The following is a 12,839-nucleotide window of genomic DNA, read 5'->3' as shown; positions in this document are numbered from 1 at the left end:
TCAATGAACCCTCTGGTTTTAGTTGAGTGTGGCCAAGTGGGGTGGACACAGGGAGGAGGCTGGTGAGGGCTCAGCTGAGTGTACCCAGGTGTTTCTGCTAATTCTGGGCCAACAACATTCAGAGACTGAGATTCTTAACACACCCACCTCCCCAATTCCCACGTACAAGAGGGTGGGCGCACACACTTATGAAACACATTCCCAAGTCAGCATACCCTATGTTAGGAGCAACAGAGCTGTACTTTTTTTGGTACAGAGGCATTCTACCTCTGAACTACATCCCCAGCCCTATTTTGGTCGTGTTAAGTTGCTGAGGCTGGCCTCAAACCTGCGATCCTCCTGTTCCATCCTCCAAGGACTAGATACAGGTGTGTGTCACCACACCTGCCTTCTATTATTTGAAACAGGATTTCCCTAAGTTGCTGAGGCTGGCCGCAAACCTACGATCCTCCTCCTCAGCCTCCCAAGTACTGGTCACAGGTGTGTTCCACGACTCCCAGCTAGGGCTGCACTTAACTCCCTGTTTGCCGCTGGCCGAGTACGAAGAGCACAAAAGCACTGGCTGAGTGCTGCTGTGGATTCTAGCCAGTGTCTGCACTGCACTTCTTCACCTGTGGCCACGAATGCCTCCTGACCCTCCCGGGACTCACTGGTTCCTGAACTGATTGCCCATGAAGGCAGCTTCCTTTCCCACCACTACTGACCACACCACATGCCCATTTCTTTTTCTTTTTTTCCCCTATGATACAGGGATTGAACCAAGGGCATTCTACCTCGGAGCTACACCCCCAGCCTTTTATGTTTTTGTTTTAAAACAAGAGTCTCACTAGGTTGCTGAGGTTGTCTTTGAACCTGCGATCCTCGTGTCTCAGCCTCCAGGGTATGGGGATTACAGGTGTGTGCCACCATGTCTAGTCTCACGTCCATTTCTATAAACTCACTATTTTGGAAACTTGATCAGCTGAGAAAAATTAAGGACATTTGTTTTTTAAAACAATCAGGCAACTAATTTGAGGAAGGCACATTCAACATCAGTACAAAACAAACACACAGACATGGTTAGACAAGAAGGGAAGGGCCAAGAAGCTCAACATTAATACTGGCAAAGCCCGTACATTTTGTAAAGACTCAATAGCAAAATTCAGGTGTTCAAACATCTGGGCCAGATATATGCAAATAACTCTGCTGGTCAGGTCATCTTCCTGGGTTATTCTAATTTTCACACTTATTTGTTATAGACTAACACCAAAACTTCTAAATTAAAGGAAGGCTGGTGCCATCTTTGGAAACTAATTAGAAAACATAAATTTTACCTTAAGGGGGGAAAAAAAAAAACCAAGTCCAGTGAGAGTTTCTCATTCCCCTACTTGTTTCTACACCTCCGTTACTCAAGGAACGCTTGACATGGACACATGACGTAATTCCGGATAATGCCTAAGTGGTGATGTGTAGGAATCCTGTGTAGTCTCAGATGCTAACTCATTTTTCTGAGTCAGATAAGCAAATTATCAGTCATGAAAGATGAACTACACAAAAGCCCAAAAACAAGAACTGTAAAAAAAAACAAATAATGAACTAGACATTAACCTAAGAGGGTACATTAGATAATAGACTTTATTTATTTGCACATTTTAAAAAATATGATTTTATGCCTTAAAAATACCCATTTTATTCCCAGAGCTAATACATTGCTTTTAAAAATTATTTTTGAAATAGTGGACAGAAAATGGACAATAGTTTCAGGCAACTGCACTTACATATGGAAGGAAGAAGGTGTATAACAAAAGCTGAAGAGTAAACAAAGGATTTAAAACTTTTAGAAATTTGTCATCCTACATTATATTCAGAACAAGTGATAGAAAACCATATTCAACTTAAGAAGCAGTTACCTGTGTCTCAGCTGCAGCCCGAGCCCCACGGAGACCAGCTCTGCACACTGAGCCGAGGCGGTGTGGGCCAGCGCGGAGGGCCGTGGGGCCTGATCCGTGCTGGCCTCTGAGATCTAAAGATACTGAAAAAACTGAAGTGGCAGAGATCCTCCTCAGCTCCCCCGCCTTCCGGATCGACACGGCAGGACACTGGCTGTGATTCACCTGTGTTCAGGCCTTTTCCGAGCCTCAACTGCATACTGTTCGGGTGTGCCTCTGCGCAACCCGATATACTTAAGGCTTTGGTCAAACAGCTTGTGTTTTCCCTGTGGCGTGTATCGAAAGGATTCCTGTGTCTTTGTGATCCTTGTATCCTTGTGTCTTCTTAGTGTTTCCTAGAATCCTTCCATGCTGAGTCCTGTGAACTCTTAACTATGTACACACGGAGGCTCCTACAGAAGGGGAGGCCGGAGCCTTGATAGACCCCCGGGACCGTGGTGATCTTGACCGTGGAGGTCAAGAGCACGTTATTAGAGTTGCACTTTCAGAATTCACATGCTAATCAACGACTGCTGTCTCCACACATAGTGTTCTCGACCTCTCTTACAATCTCAGAACATGGCTCAACAACTCCTATCGGCCATTAAAACCTCCAACAACCTACCATCTCTGCTTATGAAGTAGAACATCCCTTATGTTTCTTTTTCTTTTTCTTTTTGGTGGCACTGGGGGTGGAACCCAGAGCCTTTCTACCTCCGGGCTATACTTCCAGACCTATTTTATATTATATTAGAAACAGGGTCTCACTAAGTTGCTGAGAGCCTTAACTAAGTAGCTGAGGCTGGCTTCGAACCTGTGCGATCCTCCTCTCAGCCTCCCAAGCGCGGGGATTACAAGCGTGTGCCACCACGCCCGGCTCCTTATGTTTCTCTTAATCTTTTTTTTTTTTTTTGATGGTACCGGGGATTGAACTCAGGGGCATTCTACCTCCAAGCTCCACCCTTTTGATTTTTTTATTTTGAAACAAGGTCTCCCTAAGTTGCTGAGGCCAGCCTTGAACCTGTGATTCCAGGTGTGCACGACCACACCCAGCTTCTTTTGTTTCTTTAATTCGTAACCTAAGGGTACTTCTCCCTAGATGCCAAAAAATGAACTGTTGAATTACATAATGCACAGCAGAGCATGGTGAAGTTGTGCCAAAATACCTGCATAAAAGCTACTATTAAATTGGCTATTAAAATCTGTTCTTCCGAAATGATACAATTCCCATCCTAGACAATGACAAATTCCATTTAGGGGAGACAGAAACGATGACTAACAACTGAAACGGACGAAAGCATCAGAAACATGCTAGTTACGCTAGCACGCACGGGGGCTGTCTCTTGTGAGTGGCCTCCGCACACTCGGACCACATCCCCCCCACGCAGAGCTTACAGCACGTCCATGTTCCTACTCATTTCCTCACTTGACGGACGGTTTTCAGACTTCAGTATCAGTGAATCTCTGTCCCAGTGAGATCTTATACAAGACTGTCAAAAGCAGAACTAAGGCAGGTATGGTGGTGAATACCTGCAAACCTAGTACTGGGGAGGCTGAGACAGGAGGATCACAGGTTCAAGGCCAGCCTCAGCAACATAGTGAGGCCCTCCACAACTTAGTGAGATCCTGTTTCAAAATTAAAAAAAAATAAATGGGACTGGGGGGTGTAGCTCAGAGATAGAATTGCCCCAGGGTTCTATCCTTAGTACCACACACATAAAAAAGAAAAAGGGCACAACTACTCTGCTACAAAGGGCGGGGGATACTAATAGACATAGTGAAAAATCACTGCTCTGATTCATTCAAGAAAGCTGAAGTTACGAGCCAGGCGTGGCGCACACTTGTAATCCCAGCATTCAGGAAGCTGAGACCGGGGGACTGCGGTTCGTGGACAGCCTTGGCTACTTAGTGAGGCCCCTTGCAACTCAGTGAGACCTTGTTTCAAAAAAGAAAGAATAAAAAATAGGGCTGGAGGTGTAGCTCGGAGGAAGAATGCCCCTGGGTTCCATCCCCAGATCCACAAAAAAATAAAAAAGGTACAAATTAAGATGTAATCTCACAACTAGGTGATTAAAGCAAGTTTGAAAGATATTTAACATGTGCCGGGCGCGGTGGCGCACGCTTGTAATCCCGTGCTTGGGAGGCTGAGACAGGAGGATCGCTCAGGTTCGAAGCCAGCCTCAGCTGCCTTAAGAGACCCTGTTTCTAAATTAAAAATATAAAACAGGTCTGGGAGTGGAGCCCAGAGGTAGAAGGCCCCTGGGTTCCATCCCCAGGACCACCAAAAAAGAAAAAATTACCATGCGATAGTAAAAAGTTTTCTAAAAATGACCATTGCATCATGACTGTGATTGCTTTACTCCAAGCCAGACACGATTTAAAAGGCCCCTTAGAGTCTCACTAAAGAAACACAAAACCCACAGGCCCAATGGTGCGTCCTAGTGCTGGGAGGCCACGGCAGGAATATCACAGGCTCAAGGCCAGCGCACCATAACCTAGCAAGATCCTTGTTTCAAGATAAAAATAAAAGTGGGCTGGGGCTATAGCTCAGGGGGAGAGCGCCCCTGGTTAACTCCCCAGGCGAGCATACACACACTCTTACACACACACACACACACACACACACACACACACACACACACACAGAAAACAAAAATCACTCGTAGTTACTCCTAGAAGAATATCTTCCTGTGCAAATCCTCATTTTATATACCATCCTATGTCTCAAACCTGATTTGCTTGAAAAGGCCAAGAAAAAAAATGTCAGGTCAATTTTTAGCTTTGTCAAAGTGTAGATTGGGAAAATTTTGCGAGAAGAAAAAAGCTTTCTTAAAATAAGCTCATGTGGGCTTCTCAGGCTGTTCCCTCACATTTATCGACCTCCTTCCTCAGAACGCCTTTAAACTGACTCGCTCCTAAGCCGAGGCCCTCCGTGAACCTGTGTGCCCATTTACAAAAGGCAGCCCTGTTCTTCTATGGTCCTCACCGGCTGCACGGGCAGCACCAGGTGTGAAATCCGGCTCCACAGCCCGCTCAGCTTGTCTGAGTCCATGTGGCTGAAGGAGCTGGGGGTGCTGGAGTTGGTAAATTTGGCCCAGAGTAAATCCCTCACTTTCTCTTCCGTTTCCCTGGGGCCCACACTGGCTTCTAAGGTCTCCTCCTCCAGCAGCACGGTCAGGACCAGGGCCACGTCTTTGAAGGCAGCGTTTTCGTGGTCACAGTACTTGTAGAAGATCAACGTGGAGCCCGCGGGCAGCGACTCGAAGCGGTGCACCACGGCAGCCTTCTGGCCGTTCTCGAAGCCGTGGCTCAGCTCCACGTCAACCCACAGCTTGACTGTGTCGCTGTCCTGCGAGGGTCTCTTGTCCCCGTCAAGCGTGATGGCAGAGACTTTCTGGGAGGCGGTGTAGGCGTCGGCAACCCTGTGGCTCAGGCACTTCAGGGTCTCTCTTCCCTCGCGGGCGGCTGTAAAGATGATGGTGGCCGGCTCGGTGGGCCGGGACGCGTTGAGGTGCTTCTGGAGAAACTTGCGTCCTCGCTGCCACAGGAAGGAGCTCTGGCCTGGAAACTTGTCCTTCAACTGGCTGAACTGAGCCAAGAAGGCCTCCAGCGCCAGGTTCTGGGGCACTTGCTCGGCTGGAGAGGAATAGTAGCTACTAACAGAACTTAGCACAAGAGCCGCGACCAGGAATCCAAGAAAGAAGCAGCCTGTCAAAGGAAGACGGTAGAAAGCGATCAGCCCGCGTCCAAAACAGCCTGTGCTGAGCCAACATGGGGGAGAATGGTCAGGTTTTACTGGGAGCGGCAAATTCCTTTTTAACTGTTCACCATTAAAGTCTATCAGAGCCGGGCGTGGTGTCGCACGCCTGTAATCCCTGTGCTTGGGAGTCTGAGACAGGAGGATCACAGGTTTGAGGACAGACCCAGCTAGTTATCAACCTAGCGAGACCCTGTTTACAAATAAGAAATAAGATCGGGCTGAGGGTTATAGCTCAAAAGTAGAATGCCTCTAGGTTCAATCCCTAGTACCACAGACATGAAAAAAAGGTCAGTCACAGTCGGGTGTGGAGGCACATGCCTGTAATCCTAGTACTCAGAAGGTTCGAGGACAGCCTCTGCAAGTAGTGAGTGAGACTCATCAACCTAGCAAAACCCTGTTTCAAAACAAAAAGATAAAATGGGGCTAGGGGTGTAGCTCAGAAGTACAATGCCTCTGGGTTCAATCCCCAGCACCACAATAAATAAGTGAATAAATAAATACATGAATAAAGTCTACCACATAAGCCCGAAATGGTGGCACACGCTGATAATCCCAGTACTAGGGAGGCTGAAACAGGAGGATCATGGGTTCACGACTAGCCTCAGCTACTTACTGAGTCCCTCTGCAACTTAGGAAGACCTTGTTTCAAAATAATGAATAAAGCCGGGCATGCTGGCGCCTGCTTGTGGTCACAGTACTTGGGAGGCTGAGACAGGAGGATCACAGGTTCGCAGCCAACCTCAACTACTTAGTGAGACCCTATTTCAAAGTAAAGAATAAAAAATAGGGCTGGGGGTATATCTCAGAGGTAAAATACCCCTGCAATCAATCTCCAGTACCAAGAAAAGAAAAAAACACATAAAATTGCCAGTTGAGAAATTAGTAGTGCTCCTTGAAGGCAGTTTTCATTTTAGTTTCTAAAGCCCTTCTTACTGTGGGACTTTCCATCTGTTAAGCAAGCACGAGGGAGCACCCCTGGGTGGGAAAAATCCTAGTACTTCACTCTGAGTCACTAGCAAACATTCCTTAAACCATTAGCAAATGTCAAAACCCTTTCAACACTTGTTTTCCAAGCATTTGCACTCAGGACTCGTGAATGTGCATCAACACTGCAAGAAAAGCAGGCCTGTTCTCACCGTAGCTCCAAACACTCCTTTTACTAATATTTCTGGCGGCATCCTGTGCAATCTCCTCCTCTTCTTTCAACGTTTGAGTTTCAGGTTCATGGCTTTCAGCCTCTGAGGGAAGAGGACCGACATTATTTTTGGACGTCCACTAGTAAGAGTGGGCATGCCTTTATACCTCTCACCCAATTATTTGACCGTGAGATTTCTACGCTTTGTCAAGTTTCCTTCAGAGCAAGATTTAGATAGGCTCATTCCTTCTTAGTTCTTTCTTACACATAAACCACATTTTAAACCCAGCATTTCCTTTCCTTCCAGCAGTGAACCTCCATAACACTGAGGTCCTCATGGCAGATGACCCTCCTGACGATCACATCCATTCATTCTTTCAACAAATTATTCATAAAGTTGCTTCTATGTGCCAGGTGCCGCAGATCCACAGCGGCAGGACAGGACGCATCCCTTGTCTTCAGACCATTCTCAGCTAACGACTAAAACATTCAGCTGACGTCAGTCACTCGCCTGCAGCGACCGTGGGTCACTAGCCGCTGGCCAGGCCCCTGCTGGGAGCATCTCATATTCCTTCGTATCAACTAATGGACACTAAAGCCTCAGTCCTCAGAATCCGTATAAGACACACGCGTTTACGTAAAATCCACACATACAATAAAAAGTAAGAGCTACAGGGACCCTGCTATCGCCTCACCCTGCTGCAGGGACCCTGCTATCGCCTCACCCTGCTGCTTCGCTGCATAGGGAGCTTCAGGACCAGGAAGTGGAGAACTGCCTGAGGCCACCCAGGTAACCAGGTGCAAGAGCCAGGAGTCCGGGGAAAGACTCGGCACGCCACCTCTCTCGGTCCATCAGGGAACACACCCATCTCCCTCACATGCAAGCAAGGAAAATCAGGTACACAAATGAGCTGATTTGTTCAAAGTTCTATAAAACTGAAGTAGGAAGCTGGGTGTGGTGGCACACGCTTGTAATCTCAGTACGTGGGAGGCTGAGACAGGTTTGTGGCCAGCCTCGGCTACTTAGTGAGGTACTCTGCAACTCAGACCCTGTTTCAAAATAAACAATAAAAAATCAGGCTGGGGGTGCAGTTCAGAGGAATAATGGCCCTGGGTTCAACCTCCAGCACTACAAAAACAAACAACAACAACAAAAAAAAAAGCCCTGAAGCTGGGCATGGTGGTACACACTTATAATCCCAGCATTCAGGAAGCTGAGACCTGAGGATTGTGATTTGCGGACAGCCTCAGCTACTTAGTGAGGCCCTTTGCAACTCAGTGAGACCCTGTTTCAAAATAAAGAATAAAAAATAGGGCAGGGGGTGTAGCTCAGATGTTGAATGCCCCTGGGTTCCATTCCCCAGACCCACAAAAAAATTAAACAATTTAAAAATTAAAAAGGGCTGGAGATGCACCTCAGCGGTAGAAAGCCCCTGGGTTTAATCCCTAATACCAAAAAGAAAAAGTACATATCTAAATATCATGGCCCCTTTTAAAGAATGTTTAAAAATGAGGTTTAAAAACAAATAAGAGGTTTAGCTGGGCAGGGTGGCAGAAGCCCATAACCCAAGCAACTTAGGAGGCCGAGGCAGAAGGACTGCAATTGAGGTCAGCCTTGGCAAAATCCTGTCTCAAAGTAAAAAATAAAAAGGGCTGGCAATGTATAATAAAAAGCTGCGTGGCACAGCACTCCCGAGTTTACTCCCCAGTACCACATACACATACGCACACACACACAACATACATATACACACATGTAGGAGAAAAAGTGAAGTTTGTGTGTGGGAAGGAACTATGGCGGAAAGAGCCACTCTAGCTGAGAAACCCCATTCAGGTGTCACACTGCTTTGCGTGACCTGAAGCGAGGCCAAAGGCCTTTTCATTCCTGAAAGACACAGGTCCTCTCACCTGACGCGGGCACCCTCCTCCTCAGTGAATGCTGGCTCTCAGGCCCTGCGCTGCCGGGACTGGGACCGGGACCGGGACCAGGACCGGGGGCTTCGGGTGAGTGCGCGGCAGGTGGCTCCGGAGAGGCTCTGGCCTGGCCACTCGCATCCTCGGGGAGGGCGGCAGCAAGGATCCCCGCCGGAGCCTGCGCTCTTCCTGCCCCGTCGCTCTGAGAAGCAGCAGGCTCTAGGTCGGCGGGGTCTTCACCCAGACTTTCTGAAGGGAGGCGATGCCAATGTCCTCCATCCGGAAGGCTTGGGCGGTGCTCGGGCTCTCTGTCCTCCGGGTGCTTCCCCAAGTCGGGTTCATCTGGACTTTCTGATTTCTCAGCTGTATCTGGACTTTCTGGACCTCCCGCCTCAGGCACCGGGTCTGTGTTGGGAGCAGGGGCAGGTTGTGGGTTCCGGGCCTCTTCAGTGGTGCTTGCTGTCACTGCGACCTCCTGTGCCTGAGGGTTGACAGATGGACCACTTTCCGAATCCTTCTGAGCCTCTATTGAGATAAAAACTCATAATTTGTATCAGAAAAAAATATTTTCCCATATTGTTTATATTTTAACAAGGCCCCAATGAATATTTACTTAGATTTTCATGATTTACAAGGTGTACTCGTGTATGTGTGTGTGTGTGTGGGGGGTACTGGGGTTCCTGGAAACCCTTCTACCTCCGGGTTACACTCCCAGACCTATTTTTACATTTTTTTTCCATTTGGAAACAGGGTCTCCTAAGCCAGCGCACGCGGCTGGCTTTGAACCTGCACGATCCTCCTGCCTCCGCCTCCCGAGCGCGGGGATGACAAGCGCCCACCACGCCCGGCTTTACAAGGTGTGCTCCTCTAAACATTATCGCTCTTGTAGCCCTCTGGAGATAATTAAAATAAACATATTAGCATGTTAATAAATCTAACAACTAATACTAATATAACAATTCTGAATGATTAAACTAGCATTTGAGCCAGGCGTGGTGGCCCACCCTTGTAATCCCAGTGCTTGGGAGGCTGAGACAGGAAGATCACAGGTTTGCGGCCAAGCTCAGCTACTTAGTGAGGCTTTCTGCAACTTGGTAAAACCCTGTTTCAAAATTAAGAATAAAAAATAACCAGGAGTGGTGGCACACACTTGTAATCTCAGCATTTGGGAAGCTGAGACCAGAGTATCGTGGTTTGCAGGCAGCCTCAGCTACTACTTAGTGAGGCTCTCTGCAACTCAGTGAGACCCTGTTTCAAAAAATAAAGTATAAAAAATAGAACTGAGGGTGTAGCTTGGAAGTAAAATGCCCCTGGGTTCCATCCCAGTACCAGAAAAAAAAAAAAAAAAAAAAAAAAAAACAGAATACAAATAGGGCTGGGGGTGCAGTTCAGAGGTAGAATGCCTCTGGGTTCAATCCTCAGTACCACAAAAAAGAAATAATTACATTTATTATGATAATTATAAATGATTATATTAAATATATCCTTTTCTCAGCCAGGTGTGGTGGGGGTCATGCCTATAATCTCAGTACTTGAGCGATTCAGACAGGAGGAACACAGGTTTGAAGCTAGCCTTAGCAACTCAGTGAGGTTATCAGAAACCTAGCAAGACCCTGTTTCCAAACAAACGAATAAAATAAGGCTGGGGGTGTAGCTCATAGGTAGAATGCCCCTGGTTTCACTTCCCAGCACCACAAATAAATAAATTAAATAAATCCTATCCTCCAGTGAAAGGCAATGGTTACCAACGTACCTCGAACCATCATGCAAGTACTGGGATTATAAGTATGTGCCACTACACCTGGTCCACCAATCAATCTTAACCTCACAAAAGCAGAGAAAACCAGCCATCATTAACCTCCCAACACAGTGCAGTAAAAAGTACGGTCTTCCGTAAAACAATGATAAAGCATTCAATAAGCTTCTAAGGCTACCAGAATAATCCCCACGCTTGGGAGGCTGAGACAGGAGGACCGCACAGGTTTGAAGCCAGCCTCAGCTACTTAGTGAGGCTCTCAGCAACTTAGTGAGACCCTGTTTCCAAATAAAGTATAAAATAGGTCTGGGAGTATAGCCCGGAGGCGGAAATGCCTCTGGGTTCCACCCCCAGTACCACACACACACAAAAAAAGAACCATTATGAGGCAACCAGGAAAATCTGACCGCCAGATAGTTGATGCCTGACCCTTCACCCTTCAGGTGTGATAAAGATCTTCTGGTTATATTTTTTTAAAGGGTGGTTTTGGTCATCAGAGCTTTTCTCTTGGCACCGCCCCAGCTTCCCTCAAACCTCACTGCAGGACAAGCAGCCTTACCCTCCAGGGCGCCCTTGAGTCCACTGTCCGCCATGTCTGTGTCCTAGCTTCGGAGTCTGGGATACTATTATTAGTGTCCGAGTTTCCTTGTGAAGGTATCCAGTTTTCTCTCCTGAAGTCCCAACAGACTCATGCTTCCCGAGGACCCAAGAAATAAGGCATGCAATGCAGTGACTAAAACAAAATAAAAATATAAGTAAATGACTTTTTATTCATACAAGGGTAAAACACCAATTTCAGCTTTATTAAATCTCTTTAGTTTGAGTAGTATTTCCTAGCACTTTTTTCTTCTTTTTTGATGGTACTACAGATTGAGCCCAGAGGCATTCTAACCTCTGAGCTACACCCCAGCCCTATTTTATTTATTTTGAAACAAGAGTCTCGCTAAGTTGCCGAGGACTTGCTATAAGTTGCTGAGGCTGGCCTCACACCTGCAATCCTCCAGTCTCAGCCTTCAAGTACGGAGATTAGAGGTGTGTATCACTGTGCCCAGCTCTAACACTTTTTTAGTGAAAAATTGCTTTCCAGCTTCCATGGGTTCTCATAATCTAAATCCTAGGCTGCAAATGAAAGAAACTCCAGACTATTAACCTTGCATAGATATCACAAGCTCCTAATATAGTCCAGTGTCACTGAAAGAGTGTAAAAAGACCAAGGGACCAGAATCTTAAAGAGCTCTTGAGACTGAAATAAAAAATACTTCTAGAGTTGCACGTGGTGGTGCATGCTTGTAATCCCAGCATTCAGCAGGCTGAGACAGGAGGACTGCGGTTGACAGACTGCCTGTTACTTAGTGAGACCCTGTTTCAAAATAAAGAATAAAAAAATAGAGCTGGGAGTGTAGCTCAGAGATAGAATGCCCCTGGGTTCCACCCCCAGTACCACACACACTTTTAAGCCAGGCGTGGTGGCACGTGCCTGTCATCTCTGTATTTGGGAAGCTGAGACATGAGGATCGAAGTTTCAAGTCCAGCGCTCAATAACTTAGCAAGACCCTGTTTCAAACTAAAAAGGGCTGGGGAATGTATGTAACTCAGAGGCAGAATGCCCTTGGTTTTAACCCCTATACCACACACACACACAAACTGCTTCTAAGACAAACTTCATTCACTGTTGAGGCGATCGATGCAACGTCTCAAGAGTTTTTAGTTTCTGTCCCATGCTTTCTTCTCATAGCAGAGCAGCGGCTTTTACTTACCGTACCAAGAATGCCTGGGTACTGCCTGCGACTACGACTGGCTGCACTTGAGGTACTTGGAAGTACACGCTAGGTATTCCAGCCCATCTTTCGAAGCATTCTTTGGCAAAATATCGAGACAGATGAGCCCTTTATGCAGTGCCCTCTTATGCGATACTCAAAGAATACAGATAAATTATGAGCTTTATACAAAACAATCAAAACCCAAGGCAACTCATAAGCAGTAAAAATGCAATCATTTTATAGTTAAATCTTAATCACATAGAAATTGATCAGTAAGTTACTTAGTGTCCGTTACCTGTAAAAATGAGGTTAAAACTTTAAATTCCAAATGGCTCGCACAGTGCCGGGGTGTAGTGAGGAACTCTGTATTTCACTTTGAAAGCATTGAGAAGGGCTGGGCTGAGGCTCAGCGGTAGAGCGCTCACCTAGCAAGTGCGAGGCTCAGTTCAGTCCCCAGCGGCAGACACACACACACACACACACACACACACACACACACACACACACACACACAGCATATGAACACAAAATGAACAGTGATGGGCCTATCAGTTGGAAGGGAAGGCAGGGAGCAGGGACAGGTCATTCTTTCTGGTGCAGTGACTGA

General features: G+C 46.7%; 1 protein-coding gene across 1 annotated transcript; it reads right to left on the bottom strand.

The window, feature by feature from the left end:
• Positions 1 to 4,857: 4,857 nt before the first annotated feature.
• LOC308265176 (torsin-1A-interacting protein 2-like) lies at positions 4,858 to 11,065 on the bottom strand (the record flags this gene model as incomplete). Its single annotated transcript, XM_080698768.1, has 4 exons — positions 4,858 to 5,615; positions 6,804 to 6,905; positions 8,711 to 9,241; positions 11,032 to 11,065. 4 exons carry the CDS (start codon positions 11,063 to 11,065, stop codon positions 4,858 to 4,860), a joined length of 1,425 nt encoding a protein of 474 aa, XP_080554894.1.
• Positions 11,066 to 12,839: the final 1,774 nt, after the last annotated feature.

The sequence above is a fragment of the Muscardinus avellanarius genome (genome assembly GCF_963383645.1).
Source record: "Muscardinus avellanarius genome assembly, chromosome: 7".
NCBI lineage: Eukaryota > Metazoa > Chordata > Mammalia > Rodentia > Gliridae > Muscardinus > Muscardinus avellanarius.
This window is presented reverse-complemented; position numbering and strand designations above follow the sequence as displayed.